Source organism: Oncorhynchus nerka, linkage group LG9b (assembly GCF_034236695.1).
Source record: "Oncorhynchus nerka isolate Pitt River linkage group LG9b, Oner_Uvic_2.0, whole genome shotgun sequence".
In the NCBI taxonomy this organism is placed as follows: Eukaryota; Metazoa; Chordata; class Actinopteri; order Salmoniformes; family Salmonidae; genus Oncorhynchus; species Oncorhynchus nerka.
The window spans coordinates 28,120,675-28,142,921 of NC_088424.1; the positions used below are offsets into that span (position 1 = coordinate 28,120,675).

At 42.0% G+C, this 22,247-nt stretch overlaps 1 protein-coding gene across 1 annotated transcript in view; it reads left to right on the forward strand.

The window, feature by feature from the left end:
• The window catches only part of LOC115114540 (ankyrin repeat domain-containing protein 13C-like), a 32,798-nt gene extending 10,624 nt beyond the window's left edge, over positions 1 to 22,174 (forward strand). Inside the window, exons 4-13 of the mRNA XM_029642857.2 lie at positions 6,487 to 6,572; positions 7,491 to 7,536; positions 13,979 to 14,045; positions 14,165 to 14,309; positions 14,592 to 14,723; positions 17,434 to 17,595; positions 17,740 to 17,819; positions 18,008 to 18,106; positions 18,419 to 18,519; positions 20,636 to 22,174. Coding sequence (XP_029498717.1) covers positions 6,487 to 6,572; positions 7,491 to 7,536; positions 13,979 to 14,045; positions 14,165 to 14,309; positions 14,592 to 14,723; positions 17,434 to 17,595; positions 17,740 to 17,819; positions 18,008 to 18,106; positions 18,419 to 18,519; positions 20,636 to 20,766 — 1,049 coding nt within the window. The 3' untranslated portion in view covers positions 20,767 to 22,174. The remainder of the gene's footprint in view (positions 1 to 6,486; positions 6,573 to 7,490; positions 7,537 to 13,978; positions 14,046 to 14,164; positions 14,310 to 14,591; positions 14,724 to 17,433; positions 17,596 to 17,739; positions 17,820 to 18,007; positions 18,107 to 18,418; positions 18,520 to 20,635) is intronic.
• The last annotated feature ends 73 nt before the right edge of the window (positions 22,175 to 22,247 follow it).

Here is a 22,247-nt window from a genome sequence, read left to right on the forward strand (position 1 = left end):
CAATCCCAAAGTATTTTTAAGTATATTTAAAACCAAATATTTTTAGACTTACTCAAGTAGTATTTTCGCGGTAGACTTATTTTCAATTAAGGCATCGTTACTCTTTTACTCAATTGGGTACTTTTTCCACCACTGGTAATGACACAGTTACATTTCACTTTGTAACGGGTATACTGCATGGTGTTTAGGGAAATGGTTTTGACGTCTTTGGTTGTTATCTTTATGATGCGTCATTCAAACACATATAAGCCTAAATTCCATCACTATCGGGAAACCGGGTCCTGTTAGGCTGTAGACTGGCCGATTGCTCTCTGGTGCTGTTTTGGGGTTGGGTTGTAGGCTGGCCCAGCTAGCCAGCCAAAGCCATGCTGGGGATTTTCTCTGCACGCACGGTCTGCATCCAGACGTCCTGGAACCCAGCCTGGCCCAGGGCTTAGTGTGACTGAAGGGGCACTGAGCTGCTCTACAGCTGGCTGGCTCCCTGGCTCTCTGTCTGTTCACTTTAATGCCCATGCTTCTAATGCATTTAACACAGCACTGTAAACTAGAGGTCTTAATATAGGTTACATTTTATTTGTGTTGATTATGTGGATTTGTTAGGAATGCTAGTTAAGAGTCTGTTTTTTTTGAATGGTGAGAGTATCGTAGAGGGATGAATGGGCTTCACTAGCTCGCTCAGTTTTTGTCTGTTTAATGCCTTGTTAGCAAAAAAAATCTAACTGCATAATATAAAACACTATTATAAATAGGCTAGTTTATAAAACATTCCATTTTTTACATATCAAAATATATTACAAATCTATATTTCCCTTCAATTAAATTCCCTGTTATATGTTGACCAGGTTAGAGCTATGACCCTGTCATCCCAACATGTATTAGTATGCGTCTCCAGTCCTGCAGTAGGGATGCTTTGGCAGACTGTGGACAGAGGTCAGGCATGGGAAGGTCAGATCGCAGTGGGCAGGGAGGAGACAGCAGCTTGGCTCCATCCACACAGTACACCAAGGACAGGCAAAGGCAGCCAAACTCTAGCCAGGGACTGTGGCAGTACTACTAGTTGTAAAATGAAAAGTTTAAAAATGTATTAGTCGTACTGTGCCTTCGGGAAGTATTCAGACTCCTTGAATTTTTCCACATTTTGTTAGGTTACAGCATTAATCTAAAACTGATTTTTTTTTTTTTCCCCGCATCAATCTACACACAATACCCCATAATGACAAAGCAAAAACTGTTTTTTTTTAGACATTTTAGCTAATTTATTTAAAATATATATAAAACGGAAATGTCACATTCACATAAGTATTCAGACCCTTTACTCTGTAGTTTTTTGAAGCACGTTTGGCAGCGATTACAACCTTGAGTCTTCTTGGGTATGATGCTACATTCTTGGCACACCTTTATTTGGGGAGTTTCTCCCATTCTTCTCTGCAGATCCTCTCAAGCTCTGTCAGGTTGGATGGGGAGTGTTGCTGCAAAGATAGTTTCAAGTTTCTCCAGAGATGTTAGATCAGTTTCAAGTCCGGGCTCTGGCTGGGCCACTCAAGGACATTCGGAGACTTGTCCCGAAGCCACTCCTGCGTTGTCTTGGCTGTGTGCTAAGGGTCATTGTACTGTTGGAAAGTGAACCATATCCCCAGTCTGAGGTCTTGAGTGCTCTGGAGCAGGTTTTCATGAATGGTCTCTCTGTACTTTGCGCCATTCATCTTTGCCTCGATCCTGACTAGTCTCCCAGTCCCTACCGCTGAAAAACATCCCCACAGCATGATGCTGCCACCACCATGCTTCACTGTAGGAATGGTGCCAGGTTTCCTTCGGTTGTGACCCTTGGCATTCAGGCCAAAGAGTTCAATCTTGGTTTCATCAGATCAGAGAATCATGTTTCTCATGGTCTGAGAGTCTTTAGGTGACTTTTGGCAAACTCCAAGCGGGCTGTCATGTGCCTTTTACTGAGGAGTGGCTTCCGTCTGGCCACTCTACCATAAGGCCCTTATCCCCCGATTGTTCAGTTTTGCCGGGCGGCCAGCTCTAGCAAGAGTCTTGGTGGTTCCAAACTTCTTCCATTTAAGAATGATGGAGGCCACTGTGTTCTTGGGGACCTTAAATGCTGCAGACATTTTTTGGTACCCTTCCCCAGATCTCTGCCTCGTCACAATCCTGTCTCAGAGCTCTATGGACAATTCCTTCGACATCATGGCTTGGTTTTTGCTCTGTCATGCACTGTCAACTGTGGGACCTTTATATAGACAGGTTTGTGCCTTTCCAAATCATATCCAATCAGTTGAATTTACCACAGGTGGACTCCAAGTTGTAGAAACATCTCAAGGATGATCAATGGACACAGGATTGGGTGGCAGGGTAGCCTAGTGGTTAGAGCATTGGACTAGTAACCGAAAGGTTTGCAAGTTCGAATCCCCGAGCTGACATGGTACAAATCTGTCGTTCTGCCCCTGAACAGGCAGTTAACCCACTGTTCCTAGGCCGTCATTGAAAATAAGAATTTGTTCTTAACGGACTTGCCTAGTTAAATAAAGGTAAAAAAAAAAAAAAGGATGCACCTGAGCCCAATTTCGAGTCTCATAGCAAAGGGTCTGAATACTTGTGTAAAGAAGCTATTTCTGTTTTATTTTTAACACATTTACAAACATTTCTAAAAACTTGTTTTCGCTTTGTCATTATGGGGTATTGTGTTTAGATTTTTTTATATATTGTTAATCCATTTTAGAATAAGGCTGTAACGTAACAAAATGTGGAAAAAGTCAAGGGGTCTGAATACTTTCCAAAGGCACTGTATGTACGGGATACGCATAGGATACATCGTCCAACAAAATGCTTACTTGCAGTTTCCTTCTCGACAATGCAACAACAATAAGAAATAGCAACAAAAAAAAAGAATACTAGGGCTTATTATTATACTGTACAAAAATATAAACGCAACATGTAAAGTGTTGGTCCCATGTTTCATGTTTCAGATCCCAAGCATCTTCCCATATGCACAAAAAGCGTATTTCTCTCAAATTTTGTGCACAAATTTGTTTATATCCCTGTTAGTGAGAATTTCTCCTTTGCCAAGATAATCCATCCACCTGACAGGTGTGACATATGAATAAGCTGATTAAACTGTGTGATCTTTACACAAGTGCACCTGTGTGATCTTTACACAAGTACTGGGGACAATAAAAGGCCACTCTAAAATGTGCAGTTTTGTCGCACAATGCAATGCCACATATGTCTCAACTTTTGAGGGATCGTGCACTTGGCATGCTGACTGCAGGAATGTCCACCAGAGCTGTTGCCAGATAATTTGAATGTACAACTGCAAGTTCAAATCCCCGAGCTGACAAGGTACAAAATCTGTCGTTCTGCCCCTGAACAGGCAGTTAACCCACTGTTCCTAGGCCGTCATTGAAAATAAGAATTTGTTCTTAACTGACTTGCCTAGTAAAATAAAGGTAAAGGTATAAAAAAAAATCCAACCTCAGACCACGTGTAACCACGCCAGCCCAGGACCTCCACATCAAGCTTCTTTACTTACGGGATTGTCTGCGACCAGCCATCTGGACAGCTGATGAGACTGAGGAGTATTTCTGTATATCCCTTTTGTGGGGATTTTTTATTGGCTGGGCCTAAGACCACCAATGGCTGTGCTGCTGCCCAGTCATGTGAAATCCATAGATTAGGGCCTAATTCATGTATTTCAATTAATTGAGTTCCTTATATGGACTGTAACTCAGTAAAATCATTGAAATTGTTGCGATTTGTTCAGTGTAAGAGAGCTGCAGAAAGAGAGTGATGGGTCATTACACGAAAGGAGTGCCTTTTGGTTTAACTTGGTGGAAAAAGATGTTCTCACATAATTCTAACATTCTGTCAGAAAGAGCACGTGTTCAACTTAATAAAAACATGTTTCCCATCTCAAGAGGTTACATAAAACTTGACTATAGTAAGTGTCTAAGTGCCAAATAAAGTAACAGGGTTGATCATTTCATCTTAAATCAGCAATCTGTCCCCTTGTGACAGGAGGAATGGAAGCTTGTTGTGTGGGGCAATTGAATGCAAGCGTCACATTTAAAAAAATAAAAAATAAAAATGTTTAAAAAAACAAACATTTCTAGCTAGTCTATCTATGGGCAACAGAGTTGACGTGTTATGCTCGACCTGCTCAGTTTTCCAACACACTGATCAAGGTTACTGGATAGAAGATAGAGATATCACTCCAATTATAATTCTTTGCAAGATAGCACACTTTTTGAAATCCATCCAGAAACTCATTAGGGGTGTTGTATCACTGAAGTTCAGCATGTATTTAACTGTGCAGTGTGTAAGGTGACTCATGTCATAGGCAGCCTCCCCTTTGTACTCTGCTGCACCACAGAGTCACAGTCTGGATTTGCTGGCTGCATCAGTGTTTGAGCAACTGCCCCTAAAAAATAACTTTTCATTTAGAAAACACCCTATGTGGCATCGATATGAGTCAAACATATACAGTGGGGCAAAAAAGTATTTAGTCGGCCACCGATTGTGCAAGTTCTCCCACTTAAAAAGATGAGAGAGGCCTGTAATTTTCATCATTTAGGTACACTTCAACTATGACAGACAAAATGAGAAAAAAAATCCAGAAAATCACATTGTAGGATTTTTAATGAATTTATTTGCAAATAAGTATTTGGTCAATAACAAAAATGTATCTCAATACATTGTTATATACCCTTTGTTGCCAATGACAGAGGTCAAACGTTTTCTGTACGTCTTCACAAGGTTTTCACACACTGTTGCTGGTATTTTGGCCCATTCCTCCATGCAGATCTCCTCTAGAGCAGTGATGTTTTGGGGCTGTTGCTGGGCAACACGGACTTTCAACTCCCTCCAAAGATTTTCTATGGGGTTGAGATCTGGAGACTGGCTAGGCCTCTCCAGGACCTTGAAATGCTTCTTACGAAGCCACTCCTTCGTTGCCCGGGCGGTGTGTTTGGGATCATTGTCATGCTGAAAGACCCAGCCACGTTTCATCTTCAATGCCCTTGCTGATGGAAGGAGGTTTTCACTCAAAATCTCACGATACATGGCCCCATTCATTCTTTCCTTTACACGGATCAGTCGTCCTGGTCCCTTTACAGAAAAACAGCCCCAAAGCATGATGTTTCCACCCCCATGCTTCACAGTAGGTATGGTGTTCTTTGGATACAACTCAGCATTCTTTGTCCTCCAAACACGACGAGTTGAGTTTTTACCAAAAAGTTATATTTTGGTTTCATCTGACCATATGACATTCTCCCAATCTTCTTCTGGATCATCCAAATGCTCTCTAGCAAACTTCAGACGGGCCTGGACATGTACTGTCTTAAGCAGGGGGACATGTTTGGCACTGCAGGATTTGAGTCCCTGGCGGTGTAGTGTGTTACTGATGGTAGGCTTTGTTACTTTGGTCCCAGCTCTCTGCAGGTCATTCACTAGGTCCCCCCCATGTGGTTCTGGGATTTTTGTCACTGTTCTTGTGATCATTTTGACCCCACAGGGTGAGATCTTGCGTGGAGCCCCAGATTGAGGGAGATTATCAGTGGTCTTGTATGTCTTCCATTTCCTAATAATTGCTCCCACAGTTGATTTCTTCAAACCAAGCTGCTTACCTATTGCAGATTCAGTCTTCCCAGCCTGGTGCAGGTCTACAATTTTGTTTCTGGTGTCCTTTGACAGCTCTTTGGTCTTGGCCATAGTGGAGTTTGGAGTGTGACTGTTTGAGGTTGTGGACAGGTGTCTTTTATACTGATAACAAGTTCAAACAGTGGAGGACAGAGGAGCCTCTTAAAGAAGAAGTTACAGGTCTGTGAGAGCCAGAAATCTTGCTTGTTTGTAGGTGACCAAATACTTATTTTCCACCATAATTTGCAAATAAATTCATTAAAAATCCTACAATGTGATTTTCTGGATTTTTTTCTCTCATTTTGTCTGTCATAGTTGAAGTGTACCTATGATGGAAATTACAGGCCTCTCTCATCTTTTTAAGTGGGACAACTTGCACAATTGGTGGCTGACTAAATACTTTTTTGCCCCACTGTATTCTATTGTCAAAATTGACTACAAAGTGTAAGTAGGATAACTTTGGTTTTAAAGTCAGAGTAGTATCAGGCAAAACCCCATTGGATTACTGTTACAGTATATCACTTGGTTGAATGATTTATCACTCTGTCATTGACTGGCTGGGTATCTCCTTTTTCTTCTCTGGCTCAGACCTCTCACTGTCATTGAAGCGTGGGTTTACAAAGTTCATCTTTCACTTTTAGGTTTAGTGTTGTGTAACGCTTTTGAAAGTTGGTTTTTGCAAGATCATCTGCCCTTGTATTCCCTTCTTCTGTGTGTGTGGTCTCAGGGTAGAAACTTGCACATATAGAATATCTAGGCTATGGAAAATATTGGCTTTGTCTTGTATGGTGTTGTATAGCAGTGCCTTGCTATGGCTTTGTTGTGATCTCCTTCTTCTCCCATCGTCAGTCACAGCCATACTGCGAAAGCTGAAGCAGCAGTCCAGAGAGAGTGTGGCGGACAAGAGGCCCAAGCTGCTGAGAGCGCTGAAGGAGGTGAGGCTTTGACAGCCAACTGGGCTAGCCTACTACAGCATCCGGTTATACATAATGTATGGCGTGCACAGATCCTTTGTCAAAGTACTTGAGCTGCGCTTAATTTATTTTTGCCAGTAGAGTGGAATAAATTGAATATCTCAAACTATTTTTGGTCCGAAATTATTGACCCCCTTGATAAAAATGAGCAATAACGACTGTATAAAATAAATAATACAAATACCTAACTATATTGTATGCTCCAAACAATTGAGAAATTGTATTATTTTATACTAATACAATTGCTCAGAGAAAGAGATTTTGTTTAACAAGTAATACTTTTCTTCTCAAAAAGGTAGGGGTCAAAATTATTGACACCCCAAAGATTCTTACAAATAAAGTTTAGTGTTAGTATAAGTATTTGGTCCCATATTCCTAGCACACAGTGACTACATCAAGCTTGTGACTCTACAATGGATGCATTTTATTTATAATAATCTTTAGGGGTGTCAATCATTTTGACCCCTACCTTTTTGAGGTAAAAAATAATATTACTTGTTAAACAAAATCTCTTTCTCTCAGCAATTTTATTAGGATAAAATAATATATATATTTTTTTTTGCATACAAAATATCTCTATCTGTATGATTTATTTCATAAATTAATAATTGGTCATCTTTATCTAGGGTGCCAGTAATTTCAGTTTGTTTGTTCCATAGCTAGTAGTAGTATCAGTTCACTACCACTATCCGTCCATACCTTTCTTTAATCTTTCTCTCCAACCTTAGCATAATAACAGCAGCAAAATACATTTTACCCTTTTTAAAATGTTTTTAACAATTTACAGCTATAAAGGAACTTATTTGTGCATTTTGTTTTATAGTGTGTGGCTTGCATGACAATATAATAATGTACAACGTTTTTTTTAAATCTTCATAGCTTGGTGACTTCTACTTTGAGCTTCACTGGGACTTTCAAAGTTGGGGTGAGTCGCTGCTACATGATATGCAATACATTAAAATAAGCTGCATCGAGCCAACATTTTCTTTCACACACTCTATTCATTGTTATTCTTATTGCAGGACACCTTCGCCAGGTAGTTTCATTCTCCAATCTAATTAGCCTGTATTTAAAAATACAAATAAATGGTCTGTTACCGTTCTATCTGGGCTGTGAGTGTGGTGTGTTAATTGCTTAGAGGGTTTGTGGTGCTCTTTCGGCTCAGGGATTTATTAAAGACATATTATTTTATGTCTCTGCGTGCAATATGAAAGAAGTTAGTGGTAGTTTTGCGAGCCAATGCTTCGTGGGGGGGACTGTGGGAGGGGTCTCGAATTGTTGAGAGACAGCTATTGGAGAACTGTGGGGGGATCTTGGAGGGTTCGGGTTCGCGTTTTTTGGCCTAGTGGGAGATCTGTCAACGTACCCTTGAGCAGGGCATTGACGGTGGATGCTTCTGTGTGTCACTCTGAATGGGAGTCTGTTGGATGACTGGTATGATGTAGTTGTTGGATGACTGGTATGATGTAGTTGTTGGATGACTGGTATGATGTAGTTGTTGGATGACTGGTATGATGTAGTTGTTGGATGACCGGTATGATGTAGTTGTTGGATGACTGGTATGATGTAGTTGTTGGATGACTGGTATGATGTAGTTGTTGGATGACTGGTATGATGTAGTTGTTGGATGACCGGTATGGTGTAGTTGTTGGATGACCGGTATGGTGTAGTTGTTGGATGACCGGTATGGTGTAGTTGTTGGATGACCGGTATGGTGTAGTTGTTGGATGACCGGTATGGTGTAGTTGTTGGATGACCGGTATGATGTAGTTGTTGGATGACCGGTATGATGTAGTTGTTGGATGACCGGTATGGTGTAGTTGTTGGATGACTGGTATGGTGTAGTTGTTGGATGACTGGTATGGTGTAGTTGTTGGATGACTGGTATGGTGTAGTTGTTGGATGACTGGTATGGTGTAGTTGTTGGATGACTGGTATGGTGTAGTTGTTGGATGACTGGTATGGTGTAGTTGTTGGATGACTGGTATGGTGTAGTTGTTGGATGACTGGTATGGTGTAGTTGTTGGATGACTGGTATGGTGTAGTTGTTGGATGACTGGTATGATGTAGTTGTTGAGCGGCTTCACTGCAAGTATATTGTATGTTTTGGATAGTCAATACATTTTTTTTTAAAATAAGTTAGAGGTAGTTTTGCGAGCCAATGCTAACTGGCACTAGCTTAGCACAGGGGTTTATATTCGGGGGGGCCCCCCTTCCAGCATTGGGGAATATCCGGCACATTCCACGTATATTTCTATGGGCACAAGCACTGTTAATGACACAAACTGTTCACACCCCTCTTGTTAGTGGAGAGAATTTTGCAGGTTTAAAGTTTATTTCCTGCCATTCTAAACATTTGTCATGGGGTGCAAAGAACAATTTTGCAGTTTTAAAGCTAATTTTCATGCAATTCTATACATTTTGCCATGCCTAATGTGTAGTCATGTAATATTTCAGTGACAAAAGGCACAACAGAACATTGTACTGTCTACACTCGGTTTGTTGTTTATATTAAAATTGTTTCATTAAATAGATTTTAATCAGAGCTAAAGTTTTGTTGCTAAGGATTCCATGACGCGGTTAGCCTTTACGACTGGGACTGCAAGTTTGTGTTACATTTTTTTGCATGGATTCCACGAGTGCTAGCTGGCTGTACTACAGACACCTGTTGTCGTCGTGGGAAAGACTCATTGTTATCTTTTTGTAAAACAACTGGTTGCAGTAAAGAGCCAACCTGGATACTAAGGAGATCCTGAGGGAAATCGATGAGTACCAACAGCTTTACGCTATGGAGGAACAACATACTCCCTCACAAAATAACTTTAACCTGACAAAAAAAAGAAAAACAGATTTATCTACAGACACGGACAATTTACTTGCCGTTGAAGTAGAGGCTAGTGCTCTGGCTGGAATCCATGCAACACTGGAAAAGTTGTGTGAGGAGGTAGCAAGGCTGAGGGGGAGTTATTATAGGGGGAGTAATTATTATATAGAATTATTTTCTTTTTTTGTGAATTTTTACCCCTTTTTCTCCCCAATTTCGTGGTATCCAATTGTTTTAGTAGCTACTATCTTGTCTCATCGCTATAACGCCCGTACGGGCTCGGGAGAGACGAAGGTTGAAAGTCATGCGTCCTCTGATACACAACCCAACCAAGCCGCACTGCTTCTTAACACAGCATTACCCCAAAAAGGGAGGAGGCAGGTGGCAGCGGGAGAAGGTAGGGAACTGGTCTGTAAAGGATCAAAACTGACAGAGAAATAAATAAATAGAAAAGTATACCAGTTTCATTTGAGGACCAGAATGTTGACAACTGTGCCTTACAGATTCCATGGTACAGGGTGTATGAGTTGATATATAAAACAACCCAAGATTCAAGACCGAGCTTTTCAGCTACAATTATTATATAGAATTATTTTCTTTTTTTGTGAATTTTTACCCCTTTTTCTCCCCAATTTCGTGGTATCCAATTGTTTTAGTAGCTACTATCTTGTCTCATCGCTATAACGCCCGTACGGGCTCGGGAGAGACGAAGGTTGAAAGTCATGCGTCCTCTGATACACAACCCAACCAAGCCGCACTGCTTCTTAACACAGCGCACATCCAACCCGGAAGCCAGCCGCACCAATGTGTCGGAGGAAACACCGTGCACCTGGCAACCTTGGTTAGCGCGCTCTGCGCCCGGCCCGCCACAGGAGTCGCTGGTGCGCAAAGAAACAGAGACATCCCTACCGGCCAAGCCCTCCCTAACCCGGACGACGCTAGGCCAATTGTGCGTCGCCCCACGGACCTCCCGGTCGCGGCCGGTTACGACAGAGTCTGGGCGCGAACCCAGAGTCTCTGATGGCACAGCTGGCTCTGCAGTACAGCGCCCTTAACCACTACGCCACCCGGGAGGCCTATATAGAATTCTTGCCACCAACAAAATGTTGAATATTTGGGGCATAAAATCATCGAAGTTCTGCAGATTTGATTGTGAAGATACAGAATCAATAGACCATTTATTTTGGTATTGCCTGCTTGGTATAGCCTGCTTCTGGTCTTAGGTTCAGGAATGGCTGAAAATGAATAGCATTGATCTAAAATTGACCCTCTAAATAGTACTGTTATGTGATCTGGTTTCTTCCTAGGTTTTGGCCTTTCTAGGGAGTTTTTCCTAGCCACCGTGCTTTTACACCTGCATTGCTTGCTGTTTGGGGTTTTAGGCTGGGTTTCTGTACAGCACTTTGAGATATCAGCTGATGTACGAAGGGCTATATAAATAAATTTGATTTGATTTGATCTGGAGAGACCGGGTAGATGAATGATCCTTGACTGTATGACGTAGTTATGGGAGAGTGACGCGCCCATTAATTTCATGATGGAGTTCTATGATCCTGTGGTTTGAGATACTATTTAAGCATGTGTCCTAGCTATTTCGGATCCTAGTATCCATTCTCGATCTGACAAGCTTATCTGATTCTGTGATAAATGATTCCATGCCACTCTCCCAGTGTCTTGTACAATCCCCTTGCTAATTACAATGAGAGAGATTTCTATATCAGATCTCTCAACCCATATCCATGGTATACTGTGGAACTAAATACCAAACATATAACCACCATACACATAATTTATTATATAAAGCTACTGCCACACTGTAAGGTCATAATGTCACCTAGGATAGGATAAAGTAATCCTTCTCACCCCCCCCCCTTAAAAGACCTAGATGCACTATTGTAAAGTGGCTGTTCCACTGGATGTCATAAGGTGAAAGCACCAATTTGTAAGTCGCTCTGGATAAGAGCGTCTGCTAAATGACTTAAATGTAAATGTAAATGTAATTACTAATATACTAGTACTCTTAGTAAAAGTATTTATTTTCAAATCGCAATCTGTAGATTAGATAGATTGAAATGGTATGTTATCCATCACAGGATAGTTGACACATACATGTAATAGTGCCAGACATACATACAAATATATACAGTTGGCATTGCTGTTATTTTAGTTGTCCTTGATGTCCTTTGTTTAACTTTCTTTTTTTTCTTATTTTCTTTTTGTAGTGTTTGCTGTTTTCTTCTGTCTTTTTTTCTCTTTAGTTCATTCTCTTTATTGTTGGTGCATTGGGGGGGTTCTTGGGAGTGGGGAATGGAATTAATTGTATTTTTTATTTTTCTTCTTCTGGGGGGGGACTGTGGGAGGGGTCTCGAATGGTATTGACCCTGGATGCTTCTGTGTGTTGCTACAAAAATAAGTTAGAGGTAGTTTTGCGAGCCAATGCTAACTGGCGTTAGCGCTAGAAGTTTACATACACTTAGGTTGGTTGGAGTCATTAACTTGTTTTTCAACCACTCCACAAATGTCTTCTGAACAAACTATAGTTTTGGCAAGTCGGTTTGGACATCTACTTTGTGCATGACACAAGTAATTAGTCCAACAATTGTTTACAGACATATTATTTCACTTATAATTCATTGTATCACAATTCCAGTGGGTCAGAAATTTTGAGTCAATTGGAGGTGTACATGTGGATGTATTTCAAGGCCTACCGTCAAACTCAGTGCCTCTTTGCTTGACATGGGAAAATCAAAAGAAATCAGCCAATACCTCAGAAAAAAATGTGTAGACCTCAACAAGTCTGGTTCATCCTTGGGAGCAATTTCCAAATGCCTGAAGGTACCACCTTCGTCTGTACAAACAATAGTATGCAAGTATAAACACCATGGGACCACGCAGCCGTCATACCGCTCATGAAGGAGACGCATTCTGTCTCCTAGAGATTAACGTACTTTGGTGTGAAAAGTGCAAATCAATCCCAGAACAACAGCAAATGACCTTGTGAAGATGCTGGAGGAAACAGGTACAAAAGTATCTATCTCCACAGTAAAACGAGTCCTATATCGACATAACCTGAAAGACCACTCAGCATGGAAGAAGCCACTGCTCCAAAACCGGCATAAAAAAGCCAGACTACGGTTTGCAACTGCACATGGGGACAAAGATCGTACTTTTTGGAGAGATGTCTGATGAAACAAAAATAGAACTGTTTGGCCATAATGACCATCATTATGTTTGGAGGAAAAATGGGGAGGCTTCCAAGCCGAAGAACACCATCCCAACCGTGAAGCACGGGGGTGGCAGCATCATGTTGTGGGGGTGCTTTGCTGCAGGAGAGGCTGGTGCACTTCACAAAATAGATGGCATCATGAGGGAGGAAAATTATGTGGATATATTGAAGCAACATCTCAAGACATCAGTCAGGAAGTTAAAGCTTGGTCGCAAATGGTCTTCCAAATGGACAATGACCCCAAGCATACTTCCAAAGTTGTGGCAAAATGGCTTAAGGACAACAAAGTCAAGGTATTAGAGTGGCCATCACAAAGCCCTGACCTCAATCGTATAGAACATTTGTGGGCAGAACTGAAAAAGTGTGTGCGAGCAAGGAGGCCTACAAACCTGAGTCAGTTACACCAGCTGTGTCAAGAGGAATGGGACAAAATTCACCCAACTTATTGTGGGAAGCTTGTGGAAGGCTACCCAAAACGTTTGAACCAAGTTAAACAATTTAAATATATTCAAATACTAATTGAGTGTATGTAAACTTCTGACCCACTGGGAATGTGATGGAAGAAATAAAAGCTGAAATAAATCATTCTCGCTACTATTATTCTGACATTTCACATTCTTAAAATAAAGTGGTGATCCTAACTGACCTAAGACAGGGAATTTTTACTAGGATTAAATGTCAGGAATTGAGTTTAAATGTATTTGGCTATGGGTATGTAAACTTCCGACTGCAACTGTATATGGCCTAATATAAAATTAGTAGCTGACATGGTCTAGTTGATCTGGACATTTCTGACAAGGTATGCAATGACTAAAGTGACAAGAGGAACTGACGATGCACTAACCAGTTTCGATATTGCACCACGTACTTTCTACTATTACAACTTTCAGGATTAAGTTTAAAGCCAGACTGAGTTCCTTTCAAAAATTAAAGTAAAAATTGAGGGGGGGCTGACCCCCACTGCTGACCCTTCGGGGAGGGCCCCACAGTTTGGGAACCACTGGCCTAGTGCAACGACTGGAAGTCTAGCTGTACCTGAAGACTTCATCTTTGCCCTAAGCTAGTTAGCATTGGCTGGCGAAACTACTTCTAACTTCAACATACTGGATACAAAGACACAACAATTGTATACACGAGTTCATCTGACTCTGGGGAATTAGATAACTATCCCTTTAAAGACCATGCATTGCCTAGCCACTGGCCATGTTCATTTATATACCACATAATGATACCAAATATTATCTCTGCAGTTTATCTTAATGAATCTTATCCGTTAACTACTGTTGATCATTACATTTTATTTCTCGTGTCTCATAGTGCCCTTGCTCTCCCGTATTTTGCCATCTGATAACTGCAAGATCTACAAGCAGGGGATCAACATCAGGTAAGGCATCACATACACGTTTGACACAGACGCCAGCTACAAGTTGTGAGGATTATAGCTGGCGTGTGCAACCACTCATCTCCCAGAGTTAACCCATTACACTCTTTCTCCTTTGACAGACTGGACACAACTCTGATAGACTTCTCAGATATGAAGTGTCAGAGAGGAGACCTCAGCTTCATCTTTAACGGAGATGCTCCGCCCTCCAAGTCCTTCTATGTCCTGGACAATGAGCAGAAGGTGTACCAGCGGATACATCACGAGGTGATCTATATGGTTTGGTCCCATGTCCTCCAAACCACCCAACCTCACATGAATGTGATCTATATGGTCTGGTACCATGTTCTCCAAGCTACCCAACCTTACACAAATGTTTGTATTGCCCTGGCAAAGGTTGATTGATTGAAATATTTTCTTTCTTCTGGAATCTAATGTGTGTGGAAGTTCTCTTTTCACCATGTCACCCATAAAGATAATGGGACCTATTGAATTCTGTGATGTCATTATGATGATGATTATGACGGCTGCCTGATTGTGTCCCTGCAGGAGTCTGAGATGGAGACTGAGGAGGAGGTGGACATCCTGATGAGCAGTGATGTCTATTCTGCCACCCTGTCCACCAAGTCTATCACCTTCTCCCGCAGTCAGATCGGCTGGCTCTTCAGGGAGGACAAGACGGTAAGCACCCCTCCCGGTCCTGTTCAGTAGGCAATTTATTTTGTTGAAACACAGCAGAATGTGGGGAGGGGTGCAGGGGTCACTGGAATATAGAGGGAATAATACAATTGGTCTTTGATCATAAGCTGTGTTTATTTATATTTATTTAACCTTTATTTAACTAGGCAAGTCAGTTAAGAACAAATTCTTATTTACAATGACAGCCTACCAAAAGGCAAAAGGCCTCCTGCGGGGACGGGAGCTGGGATTATAAATGTAAAATAAAATATAAATATAGGACAAAACACACATCACGACAAGAGAGACAACACAACACTACCTAAAGACAGACCTAAGACAACAACATAGCAAGGCAGCAACACATGACAACACAGCATGGTAGCAGCACATGACAACAACATGGTAGCAACACCACATGGCAGCAGCACATGGTAGTAGCACATAACATGGTACAAAAATTATTGGGCACGGACAACAGCACAAAGGGCAAGAAGGTAGAGACAACAATACATCACTCAAAGCAGCCACAACTGTCAGTAAGAGTGTCCATGATTGAGTCTTTGAATGAAGAGATTGAGATAAAACTGTCCAGTTTGAGTGTTTGTTGCAGCTCGTTCCAGTCGCTAACTGCAGCGAACTGAAAAGACGAGCGACCCAGGGATGTGTGTGCTTTGGGGACCTTTAACAGAATGTGACTGGGTGTTGTATGTGGAGGATGAGGGCTGCTGTAGATATCTCAGATAGGGGGGAGTGAGGCCTAAGAGGGTTTAATAAATAAGCATCAACCAGTGGGTCTTGCAACAGGTGTACAGAGATCACCAGTTTACAGAGGAGTATAGAGTGCAGTGATGTGTCCTATAAGGAGCATTGGTGGCAAATCTGATGGCCGAATGGTAAAGAACATTTAGCCGCTCGAGAGCACCCTTACCTGTCGATCTATAAATTATGTCTCCGTAATCTAGCATGGGTAGGAAGGTCATCTGAATCATGGTTAGTTTGGCAGCTGGCGTGAAAGAGGAGCGATTACAATAGAGGAAACCAAGTATAGATTTAACTTTAGCCTGCAGCTATGAAATGTGCTGAGAGAAGGACAGTGTACTGTCTAGCCATACTCCCAAGTAATTGTATGAGGTGACTACCTCAAGCTCTAAACCCTCAGAGGTAGTAATCACACCTGTGGGGAGAGGGGCATTCTTCTTACCAAACCACATTACCTTTGTTCAAAACAAGGTTAAGGGCAGAGAAAGCTTGTTGGACACTAAGAAAGCTTTGTTGTAGAGCATTTAAAACAAAATCTGGGAAGGGGCCAGCTGAGTATAAGACTGTATCATCTGCATATAAATGGATGAGAGCTCTTTCTATTGCCTGACCTATGTTGTTGATGTCAATTGAGAAGAGCCTGGGGCCTAGGATTGAGCCTTGGGTTACTCCCTTGGTGACAGACAGTGGCTGAAACAGCAGGTGTTCTGACTTTATGCACTGCACTCTTTGAGAGAGGTAGTTCGCAAACCAGGCCAAAGACCCCTCAGAGACACCAATACTCCTTAGCCGTCCCACAAGAATGGAAGTGTCTACCGTATCAAAAGCTTTGGCCAAGTCAATAAAAATAGCAGCACAATATTGCTTAGAATCAAGGGCAATGGTGACATCATTGAGGACCTTTAAGGTTGCAGTGACATATCCATAACCTGAGTGGAGACCATATTGCATATCAGGGTGAATACTATAGACATCAAGAAAGCCAGTCAGTTGATTTTTCCAACACTTTTGAGGGCAAAATAGAAATAGGCCCATAACAGTTAGGATCAGCTTGGTCTACCCCTTTAAATACAGGATGAACCGTGGCTGCCTTCTAAGCAATGGGAACCCCCCCAGAGATGAGAGACAGGTTAAAAAGGTCAGATAGGCTTGACGATGATAGGGGCAGCCACCTTAAAGAAGAAAGGGTCTAAACCATCTCACCCAGATGGTTATTTGGGGTCAAGGTTAAGGAGCTCCTTTAGCACCTCTGACTCAGTGACCGCTTGCAGGGAGAAACTGTGTAGCGGGGCAGGGGAAAAGGAGGGAGGAGCATCGGGCTAGTTGCATTAGAATGGGTGGGAGAGGAGGCATGGCTGAGTCAAATAGGAATCCTGACTTAATGAAGTGGTGATTTAAGAGCTCAGCTATGTGTTTCTTGTCAGTAACAACCACATCAACATTAAGGGACATGGGCAGCTGTGAGGAGAAGGGTTTTTTCTCCGGGTCTTTAACCGTTTTCCAGAACTTCTTGGGGTTAGACCCACAGAGAGAGAACTGCTCCTTAAAGTAACTAACTTTAGCCTTCTCCATTCTTGAGGTGGAGTAACTCTGCAAGATCACGGTCGAACCAGGGGCTGAACCTGTTTTTAATTCTCATTTTCTTTATGGGGGCGTGTTTGTTACCAATACCACTGAAAACATTTGTTTAAAAGTCCAAGCGTCTTCGACAGAGGGGATCAAGCTGATTCCATACCATTTAACATAGGCCAGTTCGTGAAGGAAGGCTTGCTCATTAAAGTTTTTTAGCAAGCGTCTATGACAAATCAGGAGAGGTCGTTTCACTGAGCAGCCATTATGAACACAGGCTGTAAAACAGTGATCACTGTATGTACTGTATAGGGAATAGGGTGTCATTAATAATGCAGCCACCAGTGTTTATTATGCATCTGGCTTGTGTCTGTCCCGGCAGGAGAGAGTTGGTAACTTCCTGGCTGACTTCTACTCTGTGAACGGCCTGGTGCTGGAGTCCAGGAAACGGCGGGAGCATCTGAGTGAGGAGGACGTCCTGAGGAACAAGGCCATCATGGAGAGCCTGAGCAAAGGAGGGAACCTGGTGGAGCAGAACTATGAGGTGAGGGAGGGACTTGGATGGAGGGAGGGAGGCGTTGGGTCTTTAGTCTCTTCTTCAGTAGTGGGTATGGTTTTGGTGCACATAATATGGATATGTGGTTATGATGCATACATGTGGTGATCTTCCTCTCTGTCTTTCCCTCAGCCTCAGAGAAGGCTGTCCCTCACGGCTCCAGACCCCAACACTATCTCCTGGGAGGAGTACATTTCTGCAGGGCACGGAAAGTAAGCCCTGCTTTATTCCTTTTAAGAAAGGTCACAGATGACACTACTGTCCGGATGAATATCAAGCCACTGTTTATTATTGAGTTATTTCATTGAAGATCGTTACTAGCAGTGGCTTACTGTTAAATCTCCAAACGTATACGCCAATGGTGCTGACTTAGCGTGTTTGTGTGTGTGTTCATCCCCAGGGCACCTCATCTTGGGAGAGAGCTTGTGTGTAAGGAGAGCAAGAAGAACTTCAAAGCGACCGTAGCCATGAGCCAGGACTTCCCTCTGGGCATTGAGTCGTGAGTAGAATCCCTCCTCTTATTGGCTAGTGGTCTCTCATCAGTCTCACCACTGACTGTAGTGCATTTGGAAACCTCCATGTATTTATCGTTATTGTGCACACAGATTCTGATTAAATGTATATTAGGCGGATGCAGATCGCCTATTCAGAAAAGTTATTGTCTAGCAAATGCTTTTGGAAGGCCTCTTGATTTTAGGTACATTTTAAGTTTGATTGAATAGGATCTAGGCTAGTAATGTACTGTTTGAATAATGCAAACATCAATTCAAAATAAGTGTTTGGCACTGACCCTTTTTCTGTCCTCTTCCAGGTTACTGAATGTGTTGGAGGTCATAGCCCCATTCAAACATTTCAACAAACTAAGAGAATTTGTTCAAATGAAGCTTCCTCCTGGGTTTCCAGTCAAGCTTGGTATGAATATATTGTACACTGAACTAAAATATAAATGCAACATATAAAGTGTTGGTCCCATGTTTCATGAGCTGAAATAAAGTATCCCTGAAATTTTTCATAAGCACAAAAAGTTTATTTCTCTCAGATTTTGGGCACAAATTTGAGCATTTCTCATTTGCCAAGATAATCCCATCCACCTGACAGGTGTGGCATATCAAGAAGCTGATTAAACAACATGATCTTTACACAGGTACACCTTGTACTGGTAACAGTAAAAGGCCAGTCTAAAATGTGCAATTTTGTCACACAACACAATGCAACAGATGTCTCAAGTTGAGGGAGCGTGCAACTGGCATGTTGACTGCAAGAATTTCCACCAGAGCTGCTGCCAGATAATTGAATGTTAATTTCTCTACCATAAGCCACCTCCAGGGCGGCAGGTAGCCTAGCGGTTAGAGCGTTGGGCCAGTAACCGAAAGGTTGCTGGATCGAATCCCCAAGCTGACAAGGTAAAAATCTGCCGTTCTGCCCCTGAGCCCACTGTTCCCCGGGTGCCGAAGACGTGGATGTCGATTAAGGCAGTCTGCCGCACCTCTCTGATTCAGAGGAGTTGGGTTAAATGCGGAAAACACATTTCAGTTGAAGGCATTCCGTTATACAACTGACTAGGTATTTCCCAACATCATTTTGGAGAATTTGGCAGTACGTCCAACCGTCCTCACAACCGCAGACCAAGTGTACGGTGTTGTGTGGGAGAGCGATTGCTGATGTCAACGTTGTGAACAGAGTGCCCCATGGTGGCGGTGGGGTTATGGTATGGACAGGCAAAAGCTACGGACAATGAACACAATTGCATTTTATGGATGGCAATTTGAATACACAGAGATACCGTGACAAGATCCTGAGGCCCATTGTTGTGCCATTCATCCGCCACCATCACCTCATGTTTCAGCATGATAATGCACAGGCTCGTGTCGCAAGGATCTGTACATAGTTCCTGGAAGCTGAACATGTCCCAGTTCTACCATGGCCTGCATACTCACCAGACATGTCAACCATTGAGCATGTTTCGGATGTTCTGGATCGACGTGTACGACAGCGTGTTCCAGTTCCCGACAATATCCAGCAACTTCACACAGCCATTGAAGAGGAGTGGGACAACATTCCACAGGCCACAATCAACAGCCTGATCAACTCTATGTGAAGGAGATGTGTCGAGCTGCATGAAGCAAATGGTGGTCACACCAGATACAGACTGGTTTTCTGATCCAAGCCCCCTACCTATTTTTTAAAGGTATCTGTGACCAACAGATTCATATCTGTCTTCCCAGTCATGGGAAATCCATAGATTAGGGCCTAATGACTATTTCAATTGACTGATTTCATTATATGATCTGTAACTCAGAAAAATCATAGAAACATGTTGCGTTTATATTTTTGTTCAGTATACATTGCACTTGGAAAGTATTCAGACCCCTTGACTTTTTCCACATTTTGTTACATTACAGCCTTAATTCTAAAATGTATATTTTTTTAACCTTTATTTACATTAGTATTCAGACCCTTTGTTATGAGACTCGAAATTGAGCTCAGGTGCGTCCTGTCACGTTGATCATCCTTGAGATGTTTCTACAACTTGATTCTTACAAGACACTTCCTGGCCAAACTGAGCAATCGGGAGATAAGGGCCTTGGTCAGGGACGCTCCCCATCCAACCTGATCTGAGAAGATCTGCAGAGAAGAATTGGAGGAACTTCCCAAATACAGGTGTGCCAAGCGTGTAGCGTCACACCCAAGAATACTCACGGCTGTAGTTGCAGCCAAAGGTGCTTCAACAAAGTTTACTGAGTTTTTAATTTTGAACCAATTTGCAAACATTTCTGTGAATCTGTTTTTGCTTTATCTTTATAGGGTATTGTGTGTCGATTGATGAGGATTTTATTTTATTTTAATCCATTGTAGAAAAGGCTGTAACGTAACAAAATGTGGAAAAAGTCAATGGGTCTGAATACTTTCCGAATGCACTGTACGTTATGTGGCCACATGGCTGATTTTATTTATAAGTTAAAATAAAATGAAATATTGTAAAATTATGAAGAAACTGACAACAATCCCTCTTATTTTTGTGTTCCAGACATCCCTGTGTTCCCCACTATCACAGCGACGGTCACCTTCCAAGAGTTTCGCTACGATGACTTTGAGGAGTCCATCTTCTCCATCCCAGCGGACTACAAGGAGGACCCCAGTCGCTTCCCTGACCTCTGACCTGGTTGTCATAGCAAGCAGAGGTGCCCCTGTCCCACCCGCTCGGAAACTGACAAACAGCCTCTACCTACCTACATTATTAAAAGGAAAATAACCAACTTAAGTTGAGACAAAATTAGAATGTGCCATCTGTGTGTTCTGATGGAAAAAAAGGGAATTATCTCTTGGCCCTGAGTGTTCAATTTGTAGATATTTCCTCATAGCAAACCAATGCAAACAGGACTCGCATTGCACCACAACCATGTTCATATGTGTAGCAATAACAGCACAAGGTCCCCCAAAAATATTTGATATCATCTGCTTAACATCATTAACCTACTACATGATCACTGCTCTGAAAAGTTATGGAGTTGACTGACATCTTCAACGTGCACTTCTCCAGGCTTAGCACTCACTGCATCTAGCGTCTGCCCTTTGGAGACTACCCTTTTCTTATAAACTAAGTGTTCTGAAAAATAGAGATGTCATAACTGAACTGAGCATAAGTTTTTCATATTTAAATGATGTAGATTATATAGGCCTAGTAAAAAGGGGCAACACTGTGTAGCAATACATTTTCAGTACATCAGAATGTTATTTTTAAACCTACTGGTTTAAACAGCATTCTTACACAGATCAATACCCAAGCCTTTCGCTTGCTCGCTCTCAGGATGCAAACACGTGTATTTTCAGGTTAGCTCATATCTATCTTACCTCCTGGCTATCACCGTCTGTTTCAAGTGATCGTGTGACTCTGTTCAATCCGTAGCGCTGAAGATCCGCTTTTTAGTGCGATTGACAATTATAGCCAATTTTCCTGTGGTCGCAGAGACTGCATTCACGGTAAATGCTGTGTCGGCTCAATCGGAAATTACCTTTACATTTTAATGCAGATCTTCCGTGATATGGATTGAACCCAGCCCTTAATGTGTTTTGTGTGTGAGAGAGGACTGTTGTACTATACTTTAAAGGTGTGTGTGTGAGGGAACCCAAATGGGGTTTCAGGAAAGCTGTTCTAGTTTGATACTGCACTGACATTAAGTACATTTTATTGCATGCCGTGTTGACCCAATTGGATTACTTGTTATACCTGCTGCCATCTCGCTATCTTTTCAAGTTATTCAGGAAGACCAACTTCTACCATATAAATATTGTAACCACACTAAAACCCTTTGGTCAAATGCTGACCTGGTGCTTTTAGGTGCTTTTACCACAAGATTATTTCCTGTCCGTAGTACTACATTACATTTCAATGAGAGCTTATACAGTTGGACTATCAACCTGTAAAATCCATATGGTTTTTGAAATGAGATGACCAGCAGTAGGTAACAGTTTGGGTCATAAGAATGTGTATCTGGCTTGAGCCTACTGTTATTTAGAAATGTATTGCAGCTTTTCCCATTCCTTTAAATAAATCACCAGCATCATGTCTGCACTGCAGTGTTCCAATGTTTGCCATGGGGCAGAGAGAACATTTGACAGTTTTAAAGCTAGTTTCCTGC